Source organism: Monodelphis domestica, chromosome 3 (genome assembly GCF_027887165.1).
Source record: "Monodelphis domestica isolate mMonDom1 chromosome 3, mMonDom1.pri, whole genome shotgun sequence".
NCBI classification, from domain to species: Eukaryota; Metazoa; Chordata; class Mammalia; order Didelphimorphia; family Didelphidae; genus Monodelphis; species Monodelphis domestica.
This window is the reverse complement of record NC_077229.1, coordinates 402,239,461-402,264,516: the sequence shown is the minus strand read 5'-3', so window position 1 is coordinate 402,264,516 and position 25,056 is coordinate 402,239,461. Positions and strand designations below refer to the sequence as shown.

Below are 25,056 nucleotides of genomic sequence, written 5' to 3'. Positions count from 1 at the left end.
TATTGTTCTAGGGGAATCAGGAAGGCTTCCTCTTGAAGGTAACACAAGAACTAAGAAGAGTTTCAAGAAGCTGCTTCTAAGAAGCAAAGATGAGGAAGTTAATCCCCACCTTCAATCATTGGGGGGTAGCTTGTACAAAGTCACAAAGGCAGGAAATGGAATGCCAAGACCATTAAATAGAATGTAGGTCAATTTGGCTGGACTAAAGAGTTTGTGAAAAAAACAATATGCAATTCTAGAAAGATAGGCTGGAGCCAGATGGTCAAGGGCGGAGATGCCAAACTGAGGACTTTATATTTTGTTCTCAGAGCAACAAGGAGTTATTGAAGCTTCTTGTGGCAGGTCAACTTGCCCTTTAGGAAGATCATTTTTGGTAGCTCATGTGGAAGCAGGATTTGAAAGGGAAGAGACAAAGTCGAGAGTCTCAATTAAGTAACTATTACAATAGTCCAGATGAGAGGTGATGAATAGCTGAACTAGGGTGTTATCTATATAGTGAAAAGAGAGTGTGGGGCTGTAGAATAAACAAAACTTGGTAACTTACTGGTTAGGGATGTGGGATGAGGAAAAGGGAAGAATCAAGGATGATGTTGAGGTCACAAATCTCCGTGACTGGTAGGATGGTGCCATCCTTCATAGAAACAAGGAGTTTTATTCACAACATAGGTTTTTTACATGTCAAATTTGAAGTACCTGTAATATATTCAAGAAGTAATTGGAAATAAGGACTGGCACTTGGGTGATAAATTAGGGATGGATAGCTAGATCTTGGAGGCATATGTAAAGAAATAACCATTGAGTTCATAGGAACTAATGAAGTCACCGAATTAAAGACAAAGGAAAAAATTGTCCCCTGCTCAGCAGCAGCATTACAACAGGAGACCCAACATACATATAGAAATATATAGATGGGAGCAGCTAGATAGCTTAGTGGATTGTGAGCCAGGCCCAGATACAGGAGGTCTTAAGTTCAAACCTGGCCTTAACCACTTCCTAGCTGTGTGACCCTGGGAAAGTCACTTGACCCCCACTGCCTATCCCTTACCGATCTTTTATCTTAGAACCAATACACAGTATTAATTTTAAGGTGGAAGGTAAGGGTTTTTTAAAAAAGAAATACGTATATAGAGAGATATCTATGTATGTGTATACATATATGTATATATATGTACTAGTACATACAAGATACATACAGAAGAGATGAGATATGGCTTTAGAGGATAAGACACTAAGAACCTGAAAGACCAGTAAAGGATACTTGCCTTATGGTGGTGCTTGAACTTAGTCTTAAAGGAAGCCAGGAATCTAGCTTGTCCCTAGTTCAAAGACTACTTATCCTTCCCAATCCTAGCCTTGGCTTGGGTATGTATATATATATATATATATATATATATATATATATATATATATATATATATATATATATATATATGTGTGTGTGTGTGCATGTGTGTGTGTGTCTTGCTTCCCCCAATTATAGAATGTAAGCTTCTTTTTTTAAAAAATTTCCCAAATTACATGTAGACACAATTTTCATAATCATTTTCTGACATTTTGTGATCCATGTTCTCTCCCTCCCCCATCCCTGAAGAATATAAGCTTCTTAAGGGCACATATTATTTTGTTTTTCCCTTGTCTCCTCAGTGCTTGGAACACAGTAGGTACTTAATAAATGTTTATTACATTAAGTTGATTTGAAGGCTTGACCTGAGGGTAGAGGAAATACCTGCCTCCAACTTTTCCACACATCCTAGTGGAAGGGTCCTGGATAAACAGAGTTTGCATGAAGAGCCCCAAGAATTGGCGATCTTACCCCTTCCAAATAACCCTCCCATGTATGAACCCTTAGTCACACACTCCCACACATATGGCATCAATTTGGCACCCTTTAAATTTGTCCGTGCTTGGACAAAGTCCTGATCATCCCATCCTAGTTATGTTTATGAAGAAGTTTCATAAACATCCCCTAGAATGGAATTTCATCATTGGAGAGTGGTAAATATTATGATGGATGACAGTGGAGTTGGGAGGGAAGTGAGGTGTGGCTTTAAGCAACTGCCTTTAGAAAATAGTACATCACTCCAGTGATGTGATGTGATGCACATGTTGCACATGTGAAAGATATAAAGGCTAAACCCCAGCTTTCTTTCTCCTCTCTCATTCATAGAGTAAAATAAATCACTGGTATCTGATACTACAAGTTAAGCCTGGTCACATGCTGCCATCTTGGGATCAAATCTATTCTCACCATCACCCAAACCCCCCAGGTGAGAGGTGTTGCTAAATGAGAATAGGAAGACTCCAGCTGTGTGACCCTGGGCAAAGTCACTTGGCCCCCATCGCTTAGCCCTTACCACTCTTCTGCCTTGGAGCCAATACACAATATTGATTCCAAGTCGAAAGGTAAGGGCTTAAAAGAAAAAGAAAATACTAAACAGGCTCATCCTGTTGGGATGAGATGCTAGAAAGTCTTCACTCATAAAAGTGAAGAAAACAACAGGACCAAAACTATAGTGCCTGATAGCTCCTGAGCTGGAGAAAGCTGTGAATGGACCTTCCTGAGGTTGTCTCACACCAAGGCAACAACTTATCAAGAGAACATCTGCTCTCTAGCCTTGCCCCAGTTGTGTTATTCTGAGTGGACAGAATTTTCCAGATATCGTCAACCCTACCAAAAAAAAATAATAATAAGCTGAAGCAAATAGTTTCCTTTATAGCACTGCAGAACAACTCCATCCCTGGACCTACCACTTCCACTCCATCTCCTGGTCTTTCTAATGAGATCATAAGTAGGTTCTGGATGCAAAAAGAATAATGAAATTCTTCTGCTAGTTCATAGATTAAGAATTATTATTATCATCATCATCAATGGCATTTTTAGTGTTTGTCTGTGATACTTGACAGTGATTTACACGGAAAGTATGTTCAATAAATACTTGATGGTTAGCTTTTTAGTTAGTCTATCTGCCTCCAAGGTCTCTCCACTCCAAGTCATCCTTTTCAAACTGCTAACGTACAAGGATAACTAGGTCATCCTCCATAATAAAGTCTAGTGGCTCCCTATGGCCCCTAGGATCAGATGTAAACACTACTACTTGATTTTCTCAAGTCCTAGACAGCCTGTACCCAACTGACCTTTGCCACCTATACATTATAATAATATATTATAAATATACATATATGTGTGTATGCATATGGCCCACATATATAACATTCTCTTTCCCTCATTCTATGGTATCACTGTCTTTCTGTCCTTCACTTCTAGCATATCTCTCATCTCCCATGCCTGAAATTTCCTTCCTCTTCATTGCCATCTCTTAGAATCCCCCATTTCTCACATACCTCCTTCTACATATAACTAAACCTTATACCTTTAGGTTTTTATTTTATTTTTATATCTTTAGTTAATAGTGCCTTCCTCTCAAATTTACCTTGTATTTTAAAAATCTATTTACATTTATGCATCTTATCTCCTTTTATAAAGTAAGCTCCTTGAGAATAGGTATTGCTTCATTTTTTTAAACTCTTACCTTCTGTCTTAGAATCAATAATAAGTATTAGTTCCAAGGCAGAAGAGCAGGAAGGACTGGTGATAGAGGTCAAGTGACTTGCCTAGGGTTATCCAGCTAGGAAGTATTTAGGGTCTAGGACTTCCCATATCTAGGCCTGGCATTCTATCCATTGAACCTAGTACTGTTTCATTTTTATCCTTACATCCTCAATACTTAACACATAATAAGTGCTTTTAAAATGCTTCTTGATGGAATGGATATTAATTGACTTTAATCATTAACAATTAATGATCATTAATTTTTAATTACTAACTCAAGTTTTGTTCTGGACAGATTGCTGGGTCAAATTCTTTGACTTCCATCATGTTCATCCTAATTAAATCCAGATCCTAAAAAGAAGGTGCCAAGGTGTGGCAATCACGCTTTAATCAGGGCCACCATCAGAGTGTGCCTACTATCAAGTGTGATTCATTATTTCTTATCCACACCTCAAGGCCTTCTGCCAACCACATGCAGAAGGAAATATAAAATTGGCCAAAGGGCCCCAGGAGAAAGTTCACTTTTGCTTTTTGATTGCTGGTCATATCTGGTTCTCCTCATCATGCTGAATGCCAGTGCCATTCTTCCCTTGAATATCACGGTTTGCTTATCCTTCCACATTTCTGTTTTTGTCCTCCTGGTTCTCAGAGGGTTGATTTATTTCTGGCAATTGAAAACTTTGATTACTTCACTTTTATCTTGATCTCTTTGTTTCTAGGCTCGAGCTAGCCCTTTTTCATGGGTTCTGTCATTCACTAGGTGCCACCTTAATCTTCTTGCCTTTGACCCCTAGCAGCAGTGGGAACCTTAACCATCTCTTAGAGGTCTGAGGCCTGAATCTCTGCTCAATCATCTCTTAGGAAAGACAATGATTATTACTATTTCTAAGAGAACTTTAATCAATATAAAACAATTAATAAAAGGAGGATGCTAAAAGACCACACACATGTCTAAAATCTCAGGCAAACAGTTAATGTCCTTGTCAAATGGAGAAATGTGGCCACGAAGGACAACAGGAAATCAGATTGCAAGCTCTTTTGCAAAACATTGCAGATGAGAGGGATGGGAAAATTAAGAATTGTTTCACCTCAGGATAAAAAACAGTGGAGGAGTTAAGAGAAAACAAGATCTAAACCATAAGCAGATAAAAATTCCCCAGCTGAAGCAAAGGGTTGGCATAGTATCAAGGTCTTCTTTGCTGCATTCACTGCCCAGATTCTTTGCTTAGCTTCTGACTCTTCTTGTTCAGAATGTTGGCTTGGGTTCTGAGTGCTCATAACCAGGTTGTCGCTTTGGCTTCCAGATTAGATGGTCTGTTTTGACCTTTAAGAACTGTGTGATCCTTTGATCCTGCCCCAGTTCTTACCTACTGCTCGGCACTAACCTTTGATACTTGTACATTTTCTAATTTCTGATAATCCCCTTGGCTCCTAACCCAAGATGCTGGTCACCAGTTTCCTGGTCCTTCTCTGAAATAGGCCCATTCTCGGGGCCACACTCTCTACTATCACTAATATTAGCTTAGATTCTCTGATCCTGGCTCCTTAGCCTGAGCCTATGACTCATTGTCTCCTATAGTCCTAACAACGATGCAATCTCTGTGTAAAACTTATAACCAGACAACTAGCGATATTTTGGAGTCATTCTCAAGAGGTAACAGCTAAAATTGTTAGTCAATGGATTTATGAAGGAAAGTGTACAGATACCAAAAAAAAAAAAAAAAAGGACTAAGGCAGAATTTTGGATGAAATCCCAGTATGAGGCATGGGAAGAATAGAAACCATCAGAAGAGATGGTAAACATTTGATCAAAATGGAAGGAGGAGAGCCATAAAATGGGGGGAAATTAGGGGGTTGGGGAGAATGATTAAAGAAAAGAGGCAATAGGCTGATGAGATTAATAATTAAATAGTAAGGAGGTAGCTGAGTGGCTCAGGAGATTGAGAACTAGAGGAAGGAGGTTCTCTGGTCTCAGACCCTTCCTAGTAACGTGACCCTGGACAAGTGACTTAATGCCCATTGCCTAGCCCTTACCATTCTTCCACCTTGGAACCAATACACAGTAATGATTTCAAGACAGGAGGTAAGGATTTAGAAAAAATTAATTAGTAACTAGCATATAGTAAGCACTAAATAAATGCTTTATCTTTCTATCTAATGTTAATTATTTAGGTAGCTAAAGAGTTGAAATTGGATCATTAACTATCTATGCTTTTACTATATCCTTTTAATAACTGACCACTTTCTGTAGAACTTTCCCCATCAAGAAATGCTAGATGGAAGATGCTCTTTGTTCACCCTTAGTTGTCAAACTATTCTTACTTCCCCTGTCTCTCCTCCCACCCTTATTTCTCCTTGACTGTCTTGAAGACCAAAGCGACATAAAAATGAAAAAAGGTTGGAATTAGTTGAGAAGAACTCCATCCAAAATTCTGACTCCAACCTTCAAGTGCTGATTGCTCTGCTGTTAGCTCAGGACCATGGCTGGCAATGAAAGAGAGCTCAAGGGTAACTAAGTAGTCTTCGATTTCAGGTCATTGACAAAGGTTTGATCGCTTGGAATTCTGAGAATTTTCCAGGACAGAAGATCATTCCATACTTTAGACTATAGATATCTCTTCCACATCACAGGACATTAGGGGCACAGTCCACCTATGATCTAGAAAATCTGCACGGAAATTTTTGTCCCTCCCTTCATACCTGAGAAGTATGAATTGTTTCTTTTTCTTTTATGGTGTTTATAGAACCTTATTGTAATATTTAAATTAAGTATTTAGTCATAGGCTATATAATTTCTAAACTTTTTTCTGTCATCCACTGGCCTTCACATGACATCTGAGGCTTCTGCAAAACTCCCCCCAAATTCCCACTTAATTTCCTATGCCCACCCACAATATGTTGAAACTACAGAAAAAGGAAAAAAGAAAAAGAAACTATGATGGGGAAGGAATATCTGTACTTCTATTTTTATCACTATTCTAGTGAATCGTTTCGCTAACATTTTATTGAGGTAGGAGATAGAATGTAATCGACTTGTGAATTACCTGGTTAAGGAAATCCTTGGTAAGGAAACTCCTTCTGCCAATGCAGACTGGCATCTGCTCTACAAGTTAGAGTCTTAGAAAGTTCCCCGTGGCTTAGAGATAGTTAAGTGACTTATTTAAGGTCACACAGTATATAGCAGAGGTTGGTAGTCTATTCATGATGCCAGGCTGCCTCTCTATGCAAGATTATTTCTTTAAAAAATAATGTTCTATATTTAGGAGTTTGCTGTTCACTTGTTCAGTCACATCCAACTCTTTAAAACCCTATGGACCATAGAGTCCCAATACTGTCCATCATGTTTTTCTTAGCAGGATAATGGAATGTTTTGCCATTTCCTTCTCCAGTGAATTGAGGGCGAGGTTAAGTGACCTACACAGCTAGTAAAGTGTCTGAGACCAGATTTGAAGTCAAGTCTTTCTAATGCCAGTTCCAGACCCAGTACACTATTCACTGAGCCATCTAACTGACACATTAAGGACAGAGACAAGTAATTAAAATTTTGTGAGGACCAGTTACTCTATTCTAACCTGAATCCTCAAAATTGACCAATCTTAGAGAGGTGTTGATAAACTGCGAAGGAATTCCAACCAACCAGACTTCTCAGAATCTCTGAATTCTCACAGTGGTCAATAGTCAACTCACTTCAATCAAACAAGCCCAAAATATACCTAAATGGAAGGAATCTCTTACATGACATGTGACAAAGAGTCATTTAAATCTTTGCCTAAATAAAAAAAATTAATTTAATTTAACTTAAAAAATAAATCTTTACCTAAATACTTCTAACTTCCCATCATTAGGAAGTTTTTTTTGGTTGCTTGTTTGTTTTCTGGCATTAAGCATAAATTTGCATCCATAGCATTCATTCATTCATTGCTCCTGATCTTGCCTTCTAGAGCCAAGCAGAAAAAGTCTAATCTCTGGTCCATAAAGAGCCCTTCAAATACTTGAAGAAATCAAGTCATCCAAACACTAACAGAAGCCATAATCACCATTCTAACCTTCCTATCATATCTCAACAGAATTTAAGCTCGCAAGACTAGATACTATCCCCTTAATTTGCCTGGAAATGTTGACCAGGTAAGGGAAAAGTGGCATAGGATCCTTACACATATAAGGAAACTTTGTAAGGGTTAGGGAAGCTAAGTAAGTTGCCCAAAGTCACACAGGGAGTAAACATCAGAAGCAGAATTTGAACACAGGTCCTCTGAGGTCTAGAGGTCCGTATTCTTTCCATAGCACTAAGTAAGGCTTGGCTTATGTGGAGACCTCTGGGTAAGACTAATAGAAATTTTTCTACTTACCAGAAAATTCAGGGTACCAATGGAAATCTCCTCCCACTTCTCTTCTTCAAAAGCCTGGGTTCCATTGATAACTATGTTGGCACGGAAACGTTCGATTAACTCTCTCATTGGCAATAACTCTTTTGTTCCATTTTCATCACTGTCAATACACTCCCCCCAAAAAATGGGAGTATTGCATTAATTGTACTGTAAGACACTATTTGTCTGACTTGTATTCATTTATCTACACCTCGCTTATACTTGGGGGCATGGTAGTTGGGAAAGGAATATTTATAAGACTTCATTGCCAAGATTTTGGGGAAGAGCCATTAATCTATAAGGGAAAGAAGCTGACCCATCTGTAGCTTATATGGAGACAGTATGCATTCCTGGAAGAAAGCAAAGAAGTTGAAAAATTTGGCTAGCTCTTAAATTACTGGTTGCTAAAGCCATGAAAGGCTTGGTAAACCTGGAGGGAAAATCATCTACACTTAACAAATAGTAGTTGATTAACTAACATGAGCTGAAAACTGAAAAGAACTAACTCTCCAAACAGAAAATAGAAGAAAACTTTTAAGTAATACTACCAAGCCCCGGTTATCTAAGGAGAACCAAATCACCTAGAACCATTTACCTTCAAGCACACAAAATATCACCAGAATGACACAGATGACACAAAAATGTCATCAGAAGTTCCAGATTGTATCTCAGTGACTTTGTATATTATCCTATAGAAAAATCCTCAAAAATCACCAGCACGACAAAAAGTCTTGGAAGAATATAGAATGAAGTTGTGAGTCTCCAACTATGTCTCCTGAAGACAGGATGAATTCTCAGCAGCGTACAGTGAAAAACAGTGAACTGCATGTCGGGAGTCCTTGGCCCTGCCTGGTCCTGTCACCCAATAGTTGTCAATGGTGGGTATCAGTAGTGCTTCAGCTCTGGAGACATTGAATTCTTTCCTCTCTCAAGGAGGGAGAATGGCATCTTTTGCCTCACCCGATGGTTCTATACTGTGGGGAAGTATTGCCATCTAGTGGTCTATTAGGACACAGCTATAACGGGTTTCTAAAGCCAGAGGTCAGAAAACCAACTCCACAAGGTAGGTTGGTTACCTTCTAAGTTTCACAAGGTGTTGATGGCCTCATCAAAAGACGTGAAAATGTAGGACAGCTTTCAAAAGTTCCAAGAGGCTACAGTCACGGCATGTTAGTGTAACCTAAGCTGTCTTTCACCAACCCAAAGCAGAAAAATGAGCAGAGAGGGAGGAGGTAAATCACATCTAATGCCAGCTCAGAACCCTCTGCAGCACCCCTTGGAGACTGAAGACTTCACTATTCATCTGCCATTTGCTGTTATTCCTACAGTTAACCATTTCCTCCTGGATCTCTCTCTATCACTGTATTAATTAGTTGAGCAAGCCTTACCTTCCTTTAACCTCCATCTCCACTCAAGTCCTTCTATATCTCCTCCTTCTGGTTCCATTATGCCCTCCAAATTTTCCTTAATTCTGGTTCTTCTTCTCTTGCATTTCTTAGTCCTCACTGAATCTTGTCTCCCTCATGACACTCCAACTAAGGCTCTTCTCTTGAACCTTCCTTTCTGGCAGCTTCTCTCACACCCTGCCCCACCAACTCTCCTAGAAGGGAAGTCAGAATACTCTTTGCTCCCCAATGTAAATCTTGAAATTTCTCAGACTTGTGAATATTAAAAATTTTCACATTGGAGGAATCCTCCATTGGAACAAATTCCCTACTGGGAAACATTCCCCATTTTGATGTGAGAACTCGCCAGGATCAGAAATGGGAGGACCTCTACTCCACCTGTACTTAAGACTGCTTTAGGGGAGAAAAATCCTTGCTATGGGAGGACCTCTACCCCACCCGTACTTAAGACTGCTTTAGGGGAGAAAACTCCTTGCTAAACAAAGAAAGTATTTGGACCCATGCTTATAATAAGGCAAGGAGTTTTTTGAGCCAGGCCTGTTTTTTAGAATTGATACAATGGGATGCTAGGTACCTAAAAGGGTTGGGCAAGTTCTCTCTTGATGAGATTAGTTGACTCAGCTGTGTTTTCACTGGTTCAGACTTACTGAGGAGATTAGTCCACACAGCAGCATTTTTTCTGGTTCAGACTTACTGAGGAGATTAGTCGACTTAGCAGGAATTCAGATGGGCAGTCCTTTGGAAAATGTCTACAGTGATTGGTAGATGTAAGGACTTAGGGGAGGTGACATAAGAGAAAAACCCCTATATAAGAAAAAGCAGAATCTCTTGAGAAAAAAATCCTTTTGGAGGATCTCTGATGAGGATCGCTTGGGAAGAATCTCTTGAGAGAGGCTCTGGAGAAGGGAAGCTCTTGGAGGACAATCTCTAAGGAAGTCTCTCTGGAGCTCCTCTGAGGGGACTCTGTCCCTCTGGAGGCTCTGGAGAGAGGCCCTTTGAAACAGTCTCTGGCTGGAAGGCTCTTTAAGGAGGACTCTGGCTGGAACTCTCTCTGGTGAAGTCAGCTGAGATGGAGCTGGCCTGGTGTCACTAGAATCCTTGCTTAGACAGACCTTGTGGTGAGTGTTAAAAGACTCACTGACTGATCTCTCTCTCTTAAGACTCAGGTCTAGGCCATGTTGGCTTAAGGCCCTTCATACTTATTTCCTTTTTCTCTCTTTCTCTCTTTTCTTTAATTCCACATTTGTATTAATTAAAATCTCTATAAAACCCAGTTGACTTGGGTATTTGAATAATTGGGAATATTTCCCTGGCAACCACCTTATATTTGATTTAAAAACCAAGACACTGTAGTGAAACATATTTTCTGCGGTCAAATTTACTCACCCTCTCTTATATCTATCACAATTTATATCTTCCACCATTTTAACTCACTACAGTTTACATCATCACTCTTTTAACTGTTACAGTTTAAGGCCTTCAACCATTTTAAATCTAACACCAATGAAGCTTCTCCTCTCTCCCTTTGCCTCCATTACTCAGCAGCCTCTCCTCCTCTGAAGTTCAATCACAATTTTCTATCCAATCAAAATCATGATGGCTATTATACACCAGTCCTCAGGTCATTCACCCTCCTTTTTTAAGGAGTTCAGCACCATTCTCACATTCTTCCTGTGTTATTATTTTGTAATGAAAATTTTAAGTTATTTTAAAGTAATTTTAGGATAAGAAATTTGCTGCCTCCCAGAATCTAGAGACTGGATTCCTTGTAGAAGATGCCACGGAGATGCCCACAGAGACCAGATGCTGCTCAAGGAGATCCTGAGCAAACCAGATATGCAAGATCAAACTTGGTGGGTGGTTAAATTCATTTGTTTTTTTTTAATACATTTGTTTTTATTAACTGCATTTGTTTTGTTACATGCTTTAATTTTTGTATATTGTGCGAACAGGGATTGCCCCCTAATTGGTTTTGTTTTTGTTTCCTTATTCCCAGGTTGTTGTATTTTCCCCTTATAAAATTTGTATGTATCTTTAGTTTGCATTTTTTAAATGATCCATTGGGGAGACTGGTCTCCCAAAGGATCACAGAGAGAAATGTGTGTTTTTTAAAATTTGTACCCTGGGGACTTCATTTCCCAGCATTCTTTACTCTTCCCTGGGTTCCCTTGTCTTGCATCTCTGTGTTGCACCTTGGCATGGGTTCGTTTATAAATTTGCTGAAACCCACGCTGTGGGGACATGGCAGGTGTAGGTCTCTGGCTCTTTGCCCTGCTCATTTAGCTGAAAGAACCCCTTTCTCTCTTACTTTGTTGTTATTAAATCCTACAAATTTAAATACTTAGAGTATTCATTTTAGTCTTACATTCCTCCTTCCCAATCCTGCTCTTACTCTAGGGAATTTCAACATTCACACTGATGATTCTATCTTCTCTACCTATCCTCCCAATTCTTTAGTCTCCCATGACCTCCTTCAATTCAATTTAACTAGACAGAGAAGTTCACATAGTGGATCTTTGCATTATCCACAAGTGTTCCACTTCTCTGATTAAAGATTAATATTCCTCTATCTAAACACAAAGTTTTATTATTCCATTTCTCCCCCTCCCTCACTTATCATAAACCTATCCTTCATCCTCATTAAGACTTTCATTCCCCCCTCCTCCCATTCAGGCTTTTTTAAAAGACATTACCCCTATTCTGAATTCACTTTTTTCACTTTCCAACTTATAGTTGGCCATTTCAAATCAAGGCACCTAGATGGCTCAGTGGATAGAGCACTTGGCCTGGAGGCAAGAAGACATGAATTCAAATCCAGTCTCAGGCATTTACTAGTTGTTTTTTTTTTTTACTTTGGGCAAGTCACTTAACCTCTGTTTGCCTTAATCCACTGGAGGAGGCAAACTACTCCAGTATCTCTACTAAGAAAACCTCAAATAGGGCCATAAAGAGTCAGGAACAACTGAAACCACTGGGCAACAACAAAAATAATATCTTCAGTAGCTCAATCATACAACAAGTTTAAAATGCCTTTACAATATGAACAAACATAACAAAATAAGAACTGTAAATTATTAACATTCTTGTCAAGGAATGTTTCAAATCCCTAACCATAAAAGAAATACAAATCAAAACAACCCTAAGATTTTGTCTCAGACCCAGCAAATTAGCAAGATGACAACAAATAGGAATAGTGAATACTGAGGGGATGTAAAAAGATGGCTACATGAATGCATGATAGATGGAGCCATGAATCAGTACAAGCCAAACTAGAAAGAAATATGGACTTAAGCAAAGAAAGTGAGTAAAATGTCCATACCTCTCTGATTCAGAGATTCCACAGTTAAGCATAAACCCAAAAGAGGTCAATGACAAGATATCAAAATATTTGTTTATCTATGCCACAATATATTTATGGTAATGTTTTATAGCTGCATTCCTGTCCATCATTTAAAGCCTCATGCACAAATCATCTAATCATAGGGTCATGAGTCAACAGCTGAAAGAGAGCTAGTCCATTTTACAGAAGAGAAAACCAAGACTCAGTGAAAGGACATGACTCATTCCAGGATGAAACAGATAGTTAAGATTTAGAACCAGGATTGAAACACTAGTCCTGTGGGTTCCAAATTCCTAAAGGCTTTCCTGATCTCTTTATCATTCATGATTACCTCAGATCTTACATACATTTTGCTTTACACCTGTAGAATCAACTTGCAATTTAACACTGTGTGTTCTATTTGTGTCTAATCCTGTCCTAATAATACTCTAAGTTCTTCTGGAGAAGGAACAGTATTTTATCTAACCTTTAAATCTCTCCTACCTCAAGAATCTAACATAGTCTTATCTATTTTGTGCATACTTAAAAATGCTTGTTGGACTGAACTGTTTGGTTTCTTAGTCCTCATTGACCTTTAATTCCTACACAATATCTAGCCCCTGCCGCCACTGTTGGAAAAGGCTAAGGATTTATCTGAAACACCTATGCCCCATTCCAGGGCTATGCATAGATATGAATGAATGCTCCTTCACAGAGCTAGTCTCAAGTATGGCCATGAAATTATATTTTATGTTTGGGCTCTGACCTCATGAACCCAGGCTAAGTGATCCCCAGGGCACAAATCTTGGAAGAAGGGAAACTGCTAAGAACCTCATAGCCCATGAGAGGAAATGCCATCCATGCGCCATCCCTGGGCAATATAGCCCAAAGTCTACAGGACCTTTGTCTCAGTGTTAGCACTTACATCAGTGAAATGGGGGCAAGCCTGAAGCTAGAAACCGCCACAATTCTGAAGGAACATGTTATACCTGGAAAAGCTCCAAGGACCCATATTTCAACATGGATGTTCTCCACTTCCATGTGTGATCAAGCACCAAACCAATCTCCCAAACTTCATCTAAATTTGGCATCTGAGGTGCAAGTTTTATGAGATATGAGGGCTATCTTTCATTTCTCTGGTGTGGACTGATTTACCAAAAAAGCCACCTACTTCGAGAAGATCTACTGCTATGTAGTTGGGAAAACAATAAACCTTCAAGCTGCTGATTCACTTACACAGTGCTTTGAACATAATAGGCATTTAATAAATATTTGTTGAATATGAGTACCAATAAGAGTGAGCCACATTTTGAAAGAAACAAGAAGACCACCCCAGAAAGCAGCAGAAGCTGCTGAAAAACAATTGTCTAAAGGGAAGCTGGTCGGCTCAGTAGATAGAGTCAGGACTGGAGATGGGAGATCCTGAGTTCTAATCTGGCCCCAGAAACTTCCTAGCTGTGTGGCTTTAGGCAAGTCACTTAACCTCCATTATGTGGCCCTTCCTGCTTGTCTGTCTTGGAATCAATACATAGGATTGATTCTAAAATGAAAGGTAAGAGGAAAGAAAGAGAGAGAGAGAAAGAGAGGGAGGAAGGAAGGAAGGAAGGAAGGAAGGAAGGAAGGAAGGAAGGAAGGAAGGAAGGAAGGAAGGAAGGAAGGAAGGAAGGAAGGAAGGAAGGAAAGAAGACTCAAAGAATTGTCTACAAAATATACATCATTTGCCAACAACTTATATGGCTCTGATCTTTTGTAAGAGGGTATTTCTTGGGGGCAGCTGGGTGGCTCAGTGTATTGAGAGCCAGGCCTAGAAATGAGAGATCCTAGGCTTGAATCTGGCCTCGGATACTTCCTAGCTGGGTGATCCTGGGCAAGTCACATAATCCCCATTGCCTAGCCCTTACCATTCTTCTGCCCGGGAACCAATATTTGATATTGATTCTAAAATAGAAGGTGAGAGAGAGAGAGAGAGAGAGAGAGAGAGAGAGAGAGAGAGAGAGAGAGAGAGAGAGAGAGAGAGAGAGAGAGAGAGAGAGAGAGAGAGATATGGAGAGGGAGAAGGAGAGAGAGAGAGAGAGAGAGAGAGAGAGAGAGAGAGAGAGAAAGAGAGAGAGAGAGAGAGAGAGAGAGAGAGAGAGAATTTTTTACCTTTCATTTAACAGCTGATGAAGCTCCAGAACACTAGCTCTATTTATCAGGAGATACTGTGCTTCATTTACCAGAGAAAGGGAGGCTGTTGTGACATGAGATGAATCTAAAAAGAAAAAAAAATCAGCATTTTTACATTATAGTTACAAACAACAATATGCTGGGTTTGTTTGTTTTTTTTAATTAAAACCCTTACCTTCTGTCTTAGAATCAATAACTGTATACTGGTTCCAATACAGAGGAATGGTAAGGACTAGGCAATGGGGGTTAAATGACTTGGCTAGGATCACCCATCAAGGAAGTGTCTGAGATCAATTTGAACCCAGGACCTCACTAGGCCTGGCTCTTCATCCACTGAACTACTCAGCTGCCCCCTATGCTAAGACTTGCTTAGCAAAATCTAGTCATTCCTACAAGGTCTACTTTAAAGCAAATTTTTGCAGATGAAGCCCATTTCCCATTAATTTGCATTCAAAAGAAAGAGATACATTCATCTAGGAAAAATTGGGAGGTCTTAAAGATCCTATAAAAATTCTCCTGAAAATGAATCAGATCTATATCTCAAACCACGGAAGGGCAAAACAATTATGAAGGTAAAATAATATGATTTTGTCACTAAAAGAAATGTCCAAAATAGTAACAATTCCTACAATACTACACAGAAATTTTCCCACAAACCAAGCTTCTGAAGGGGAAAATAAAGCAGAGAACCAGAACCTGCAGCCATCTCTTCCCTGGGCCTCACATGGTATTCCCACCACAAGAGTAACTGCACCTCTAGCTACAGAGCCTTGGGCTGGTCTTAGACCAGCAGACTTAACCTGCAACTCTCCAACCAGGGTAATTCTTCCCTCTCCACCCCTTTTCCAATCAGATGAATTTGCTGATCTCTTTCCACATACTTATTTTGTGTGACCCCTTGTAAAGCTTAGACTTAGCTTGAGTCTCCTTTATGGCGCTCCCAAAAGGAAGGTGCAGCATCTCTAAACACGCTTTGCAATGGAGGGTCATGCCTAAGTGTTTGGGGCTAAGTGAGTTGGGGGCTAATAATAACAATTCACATTTAACGTAGCACTTGGAGATTTACAAAACGCTTTCCTCCATATATGTCTTTAGCCCCATTTTTCAGATGAAGCAATTAAGGCTCAGAGAAATTAAATAACTTGTCCCACAGGTCGTAAGCCTCAGAGGCCAGGATTCAAATCCAAAGGGCTTGACTGGAGTTAGCACGCCTTTTCATGAACAGACAACAGTCACCTGTAGATTGGTGAACTCTAATGAGGTTGCTTCTGTTTGCAGAGGAGTCTGGTGCCGAGCCCTGGGCTTCTCGAGGAGCTCCTGACTCATCAGACAGGCTTTATTACAACCAGAGCTTGGCAGCACATTGGATGTTAGCTGGTTGCCATGGTTCCACTTGTGGTACAGCTAGACACGCTGGACAGACCACTTGGGGGCAGACAGTGGTAAGATGGTAGCTATGAGACAGTGCCACAGACTCCCGTATTCGGTTAGTTCAGGGTATGCTGAAGTGAACTGTATTTTTATGTATTTCTGAAGATCACATTTCCATTAGGAAAAGCACGTTTGTATAAGACAACAGTGGGCAGATAGGAGGGGCAGTGGATAGAGTGCTGGCCCCGGAGTCAGGAGGACCTGAGGTCAAATCCAGGCTCCAACACTTGCTGTGTATCCCTGGGCAAGGCATTTGACTCCAATTGCCTTGCCCTTACTGCTCTTCTTCCTTGAAACTGACACTTCATATCAATATTAAGAGAAAGGGAAAAGGTGTTTTTTTTTAATAAAAAATAAAACAAAATGATTTTTAATTCTTCCATTTATAATTCTTCAAGGTATATGCCTCATGGCAGTTTTCCACAGCTGTTTTTCTTGACTTCAAGGGAGAGGTTTTTTATTATTTGGAGAGGAGGGAGAGAAACAAGGAGGGGAAATGTTTCAGGAAATACAAAACAAATGGTAATAATACCTTAAGAAAAAAATGAAGGCTGGAGACAAAAAGACCTGGCTAAGTAGAAGGTAGATTAACAGGTTCTTAAGAGTTGATTTCATCACAAATCAAAAGACAAAAATAAAGATTTAATAGGAAATTGGATCCTTTTGTCTTGCAGTGTTCATGATAATCAATTGCCAAGAAGAAAACAACTTTAAAAATAATTGCAAGCTTATGTAATGGTATCTTTTGGAGTATACGAAAAAGTGGGAGAAATTCTAAGAACCTGATAATACCATCCAATTAAACAACCCAACCAACATACACACAGTGAAATTACTCTTTTATTTCAGCACAAAGGCAGAAATAAAGGAAGGACAGCAAAGATATACTGGAAAATATAGGCTCAAATATCTAGAATTAGAAAAGATCTCAGAGGCTATTTCCCTTCCCTTATTTTAGGAACTGAGTCCTAAAAAGGTTAAAAGACTTTCCTCAGGTCCCACAAGAAGTATCAGAATCAGGATAGGATTCTAGGCTCTCTGACTCCAGAACCAATATTCTTCAAGGAAATTAATGGTTACCAATGTGGGAATAATTTCTGGATTATTATTCATAAATGTTAACAAATTGTTATTCTAATTAATTATTAATTATTAATGTGCTCTTGGTCTACAAACAGAACATTAACTTGTAGGAGCAAAGGTCAACATCGAATTAGGTGATTAAATAAAAATCAAAGGATAGGGTGTTTGATTAAAACAACTATAAGCCTAACCTAATTAATCAAATTGCTTATGCTAAAAGATTAGAAATAAATAAAAGAATCAGCACAGACTATCATTTCCTAAGAAAGTTTAATTAGCATAAATTGTCACAATCTGAAGACCAGAAAAGTGTGGAATCACCCTGCCTCTAATCCATATTAGTCGTACAACCCTATGCAAGTCACTTAGCCACTCTGTGCCTCAGTTTCCTCATTAGTAAAATGAGAGATCTGGCTTCAATGGTGCTTCTAAGATCCCATACACCTCTAAGTCTATCATCCTATGATCCTTGATAAGAGAGCTATGCCAACAGTGGTTGCTGGTTTAAAATGTAAAACTTAATTAAATCTTAAAGAAGAGGATAGCAAAAGGATATGAGATATAAATAAACAATAAAACAGTAAACAGCAAGAAGCAAGAGGGAGGGGGAGCAGATTTCTAGAAAGCCTGTGTTTACAGATAAAATGGGAAAGAGTAATGGAGAAAATTGGAAAATATATGCTAAGATTTCTCTAGCAAATTCTTTTATCAATGACTATCCATAGCTTATACATGAAGAAGCAGAAATGACAGTGAATGTGGGGAAAGGTAGAAATAGCATGTAACAAATCAAGAAAAGATACATGCTGGAAGTAACACAATTTTAGGGGATTGAAATTCAAGATATATATTTAAATTTATACATATATTTATATTTTATATGTATTTATTTTTTATATATTTATACATATATATATATATATAAACCCTTACCTTCCATCTTTAAATCAATACTGTGTATTACTTCCAAGGCAGAAAAGTGGTAAGAACTAGGAAATGGGGGTTAAGTGACTTATCCAGGGCCACACAGATAAGAAATACTTCAAGATATATTAAAGAAGAATATTTTTTTAAAAAACATGGATTTTATTAATACTCTCCTAACTCATATTTCTACTTTCTAATCCCTCCACAATCTTCATGAAACTTATCTTCATTTATATAAAAGGTATCTTGGGTGACAAGATAAAGAGGAAAGAAGCAAATGTTTACAAATGCTACTCTACAGGGTATCACATCTTTACAGTCAGTCACGTAATTGATGAAAGCTGTAGACAATAAAAAATGCTACTAGACTTATCATTTAGTAACTATTTTTTAAAAGTATTCAGGTAAATGCTGCCTCACTTCACAAGTTTTCACCAACAAGGTGTCCTCATAAGTATATGTAGAAATCATAGAAAATTCCTTGGTGTCACAACAAGCTTGTTGATAAAAAAAAAAAAAACACTTGGGATTAATACCAAGTAAATCAAAAAATAAGGAAACGTGGTTTCTACAGGTGCTTTCCCCTTTTGTCAAGAACTTCTAGTGCAAAGAGCAAATTGGAAGATGAAGTCCCTCCAGATATTCCCACCTGTGGATAGCATCTTACTAGTTCCATCTAGTCCCAGATCATTACAGAACCTGCTAGATGAGATCCATAATCACACAAAAGAATGCGGCTCAATCATACACATCATAGGGAGGGGGGAAAGAGGAAAGATTATAGATCAAAATTAAAATGAACTATAGTCTCCATTGTGGTATGTAACTAAATGGACAACCTATAAAACTGGTCTAACGGCACATGTATCTTGGGACAGTGGATAAACGATCTAGGTACCGACTTGAATATGAGGAGAATGGCCTGGTTTATCAATGGAAAATCTCACCATGCTTTTAACAACACAAAGACAATCTAGCCTGCTTTCCTTTTGCTGCTCAGTTCTGGGTCCAATTTATTGTCCATCCTCAGTGTCTCTCTGCAATATGTACCGAATGAATCATCTCAATAAGTTGTCCTCATCACTTCAAATAAGAATCTGGACAACACGCATTCTTCATCAAATGAGATAATAATAATTCTAAATAATTAACACAGTGCCTGGCACATAGAAAGTGTGCTAAAAATATTAGTTATTGTTAATCCATTTTCTTTTCCTGTATTGATAGTTATACCAACTTCTTTAAAAATGATTAGGCATATATTTTAAAAGGATTTGCACTGTTCTGGGACCTTCTATGATCAATACATCATCTGTAACCAAGAACATATGGAGGCTCTCACCATCTAGAGGAAATCTCTTCTAAACTTGGGCTCTGCACTAGCTTTCTTTCACAAAAGTAGCAAATGCCTTTGAATTGAAGGAGCTTATGTTTCCTTGCTTTATATCAATAGTGAGATGACGACACAAAATTATCCGTTAGTTCTATCAAAGAATCACTTATGATGTTGACATGGGCATTAGAGAGTTGTTATTGGACAAGAGTCTTTAAAGGTAGTATTTGGCTTTACAAAATCAGAGCCTTTTTATAGTCAATCAACAAAAAAATACAGAGGCATCTTTTGGTCTTTACATCTTTCAGTCAATTGTGAGATGTCAGAGATGTGATCTACTATGGAATATCACTCTCAAAGGCTTGACCACAAGACCTCAATCAATATATGTGTAGATTTTTCTCATTAACATTTTATGTAAATGGTAAAACAAATTATGAACTGGAAGTTATTAGTGTTATTTCAGTTGTTTCCTCAGGGGTTATAAAGAGCTGAGATCCTTTTGTATGCTTTTAGTATCTTCCCTTCCTTCAGATACTCTAATGATCTCTTAATTTATATTGGCTTTAGAATAGACCTCTTCTACATAAACTTAGTCTAGCTGCTTTTCCCAAATTTGTTTTCTTCAGGGACATTTCCATTTCCTTCATAAACATGTCCAGAATTGTGATATTGAAGTCTGAATGCCAAATTTAGTGGTAAGAATTTTGAAGAAAAATATTTATAGTTCTTTTCCATTTTTCATACTGGTTGTCCTCCTTTCTTTTTCATTCTTAACCCCTCAGTTTAACTTAGCTTATTTAGGTCTTGTGCCAAGCCTTCTTTAAATTTGTTTTTCATTTTGCCATTTCTTACTGTTTTATGAGGTGATTCTGCTCATAATTTTCTACTATATTTCTCCATAAAATTTAAAATGAGTATATTTTAAAATGGGGTTGCCCTTGGCTCTTCTATCCATGTCCTTTGAGAAGAGAAAATATTTACTGGCTAATCTGCTTTTTATGCTTTTCATTTCTTTTTATGGCAATTTATTTATATCAGTTAATCTCCTGTATAAAATTGTTATTATCCATGTCATATGTCCTTTCCTATAACTATTTTCTACTTTAGACATCAAGGACTTGTTTCAATGTGTCATGCTGGAGTTGTTTCAATTGCATGTTATATCTTTTTTCTCATTTTTCTTTGTTCGGCTAGTTCTGTGTTACAATATTTGCCCTAAAAAGTTGATGGTTTCTCCATACCAATTACTACCACAACAGTACCAAGTCATTTCCTGTATGTTAAAATACTCTCAATTTCACTTTTTGTGCATGTATTGTTATCTAGTGCTCACTGTATCTAGGACTTCCCAATTTTTGTCCTTGAAAAATGTTGGTAATTTACAGGCAAAAATCTGAGTGGTCTACAAACCTCAGTGCCCTCCTGATCTTAATTTCCAATATGTTTTTTGGCATCTTTGAATGAGTTACTATCAGAACCAATGTTAATGCAATTTGGGAGAATCTTTGATTGAACTCTTTGTAAAATTTGTTAGCATTCTGGCTGACAGATCAGACTTTGGATTTATAGTAACATTTGGTTACTATGGATCAATTCACCAGGGTCTGATCACTCCATTGCATATTGATATTTACTTCAACACTTAAAGGAGCAATAATTTCATAGTTGTAGCTTTCTTTCTACTAATTAAGATTGAAACACTTATGTAACCTAGTAGATGGTCTTCATGAATCACATGGTTCAATAGAGACATGATTGGGGTTTTGATGTTAAATGATCACTCTACTGCAAATATGAATAACATGAAAATAGGTATTGAACAATGATACATGTAAAACCCAGTGGAAATTCTTGTCAAATGAGGAGAGGAAAGGTGGGGGGTGGGGGGAGGGAATCATGAATCATGTAACCATGGAAAAATAATCTAAATTTAAAAAGAGGGGAAAAAACACAACAGCTAAAAAAAAGTATATCTATCGGGGGTGCCATGTTTCTCTTGATGAACGTCTTTGAACATAATTAGGGTAGTGCTCAAATGAGAAACAACATAGACCATCACTAAGGCCATTCCTGGCCTCATAAGTCTTTACGACCTACCCATACCCCAACTTTCTCAGAGCAATGATGCCTATCTTTCTCCATACTGGAGCAAATGATCACATTCATGACAATGTTCCTAAAGAACACATACTATTTGGACCTTAATTATTTCCCTACTACCACTGCCACCTATCTGAGCTTTCTCTGCTTTGAGACATCTCAATAAATGAATAAATAACATGAGATGGGCATATGGATGAAGATGGCAGCAAAAAGCTCTGGTAAAAACTGATAATCCCAACATAAACATTGGCATACCCAACCAATGGATTCCAATTCATCCTACAATCTACCAGAAGAAAGATGTTTTCTTGATTAATTTGCATTCATCTCTTCTAACAAACCAGCTGCAACTTTCATCATGGCTTCATTTTATAGAATAAAATAAAATTTTTAAGTATTTTAAAAAACATCTGGAAGAACATCAGCTTGATGAATAATGAAAAAAAGAACCAAAGTTACTTCCACCTCACCATGAAGCAAAGGAGGTTGACTTTCAGGTAAGCTCTCTGAACAAGGTATAATGCCTCATATTTGAATGATAGTTTTTATTTTTTAAGAGATTCCCCCTACACTTCTTTTAAACATGAAGAAACTAAAACACAGTAAGATTAAGCAATTTGGAGACAGCTGAATGTCTCTGATAATAGAGCACCAGAACTAAAGACAGGAGGTCCTGGATTAAAATTTGGTCTCAGATACTTGCTAGGTATGTGACCCTGGACACATCATTTAACCCCAATTGCCTAGCCCTTATACCTCTTTTCTGTCTTGGAACTGATACTTAGTATTGACTCTAAAATAGAAGCTAAAGGGTTTTTTTTTGGGGGGGGGGAGGGAGATTAAGCAATTTACCATGGGACAGAGCCAAGACCAGAACCTATATCTTCTGACAGGAACCCGGGCTTGATAATTTATTAGGTGAACAAGAAAACTGCTAAATTACATTTTTTTTAAACTTCTATATGTAAGCTGTCCACAAGTCTGAGACCTTAACCTTAGAAAAGAGGGGTTGAAGTCAACCCTTGTAATCTTCTTAAATAGCTTATCTACCATTACACAATCACTTAACCAATAAATAGATCATCTTGTCTGACATAGGGTCAGCAATTTCCCCTTTCTAATAAGAAAGATGGCACTGTCTCCATTTTATGCATAAAATTGAGTCTTCCCATAAATTAATTTCACATGGAATTATGATGTGTACACTGACCAAAATGTAATAGCATCACACTAGATGAGCCTAGCCCTTAACTTTCCAAGAGCCAGGCTAAATTGTTTTACCTTTTGTATGTTTCTTATTTGCACTTCTTTTGAAATTTGAACTCTGTTTGATCAAACGACAATGACGACCAAAAAATTTTGACAACCAGTCTGAAATTTTTTCCCCACAATCATATGTATTTACCCTGGAAAGAAAAGATAGAGATACCATTAGTCTTTCTTTAAGCAATAATCTATAACTGCTCTCAATTTTTTAAAAATTTTCAAATCCAAGGACAACAAAATCTTAGTTTACCAACATTCAGGTTAAGTGGAACCTCTAAATAATACTCAAAGGCATTCACAGGGTGTGGAGTGGGAATGAGTTTCCAAAGGCAGACAGAATTGACAATTTTGATAAGTCACTTAAAAGCTGATGCTTGCTTGAACCCTTCAGGGGGAGAATAAAGCTTTAGAAATCATTTTGAAAAGCATTATATATGTAATTATAGCCATCAAGAACCACAAAGCTCAGAATTTCACACTTTATAAGAATTACAGCCTTGCTATTTGAAAAAGCCCTAAGGTAGTAGTTTTGACTTGTTTCTTGATCCTGTAATTTTTTTTTTTTTGAGGAGGAGGAGAGGGAGAGAAGAACATACAGATGCAAGTCTCTGAAAAATAATTAAAGGCTTCCAGGTTTTGTTATATAATGTCCTAAAAAAATGTGATTTGGGAGGTGCAAACATAGGTGTTATTAAAATCCTCTTTATTTGTTTTTCTACTAAGAAAAAAAAACCCTTACACCTTCCTCTGGAAAGGTAAGGAAAATATGAAATATTATGTAGCTTTCCTCTTCTTGTGGGTTTTTGGGAGACTGCCTATAAAGGTTATTTTTTCATTATTTATTTATTTATTTTTAGGTATTTTTCCATGGTTCCATGATTCATGTTCTTCCCCTCCTTTTTCCCCTCCCATTTCCTGGAGTTGACAAGAAATTCCACTGGGTTATACATGTATTATCACTCAATAATAGTAGTCTCTGACGATTGTCTTTGTGCGTTTTCATCTATGGTGTATAGATGAGTGTGCACAAAGACACTTGTGCGTGAAGGAGATTTAAGTGGAAAAATCGATGCACAGAGATAGTCCCACTCTCTCGGCATTGGAAGCCTGGGTCCATTGGCACGAAAAGTCGTTACACCTGGAGACTTCCTCAGCTGCATTGGATGGCCGTGTTGTCCTTTGTGCTCCATCACGCCCTGAGCACTCCACAGTGCTTTGCTGCTTTGCCATCTCAGCTGTTGAACCTTCTTATTGGTTTCTTCCGTCTGTTCCGCCAAAGCAGTCTTCACATGCTGGGTGAGCAAAGCCCTGGTTCACCAGGGGTCTATGACCCGATGGCTACCCTCACAAGGTTTGGCCAGCCTGTCGAAGCCGTTGCCCGGGGTGTGGCTGCTGCTGCATGCTAGCAGCTACTGGGAGCCACAAGTGAGAGCTGGGTGTCAGGTGAGGGTCAGAGGCTGGAGGGCTGCCCTGGGAGGGCACGACAAGCCCTCCATACCAGAGATACTACCCCTCCCTGAGCACCCCATACACCCCGGAAGTAGGTATCACTCAATACCTACTTCCATATTATTCATTTTTGTAAAAGAGTAATCTTTTTTTTTGACAAGTAATTGTGTCATAAATACAAGCTAACACCCAACTAACTGGAACTTTGTTTTTTACACAGAATTCCTCTCCTATACATGTGGTTATCTGAGGTGTCACTAAACAACTTCTGAAAACACTTAGTCCAATGATTTCTTTGTGTGGTGTCCAGAATTGCAACTGTTAGAACACAGATACATAAAATAATGAAACAATTTTTTCATTCCAATACTTCAATGGCTCTGTGAGCTTCTTGATGAGGATGCTACTCCTAATGGTATAGATTTCCATCCATCCATCCATCCATTTCCTGCCCTTCTGCTGGGATATTGAAAAGGATGTGTCCAGCATGATGGAGACAGTTCTCTAGGCCTGTCGGCATTCCATAAGTAAGAGGGTTATACATGGGCTGCCTGTCAGCCTCTCCTCTTCCAATTATACATTTCCTACAAGGTATTTTTAATGCTATTTCCAACTCGCAAGTAATCTTCAGTAATATGGTTCAGTCTACTTGT

At 38.3% G+C, this 25,056-nt stretch overlaps 1 protein-coding gene across 2 annotated transcripts in view; it reads right to left on the bottom strand.

Annotated features, from left to right (window-relative positions):
- MOCOS (molybdenum cofactor sulfurase) overlaps nt 1-25,056 on the bottom strand; it is a 120,732-nt gene that overhangs the window by 23,158 nt on the left and 72,518 nt on the right. For both annotated transcript variants that reach the window (XM_056824359.1, XM_001367718.4), the window contains exons 11-13: nt 22,970-23,094; nt 14,788-14,893; nt 7,900-8,038 (exon numbers count right to left, since the gene is read on the bottom strand). In XM_056824359.1, the coding sequence (XP_056680337.1) occupies nt 7,900-8,038; nt 14,788-14,893; nt 22,970-23,094 (370 nt within the window). The remainder of the gene's footprint in view (nt 1-7,899; nt 8,039-14,787; nt 14,894-22,969; nt 23,095-25,056) is intronic.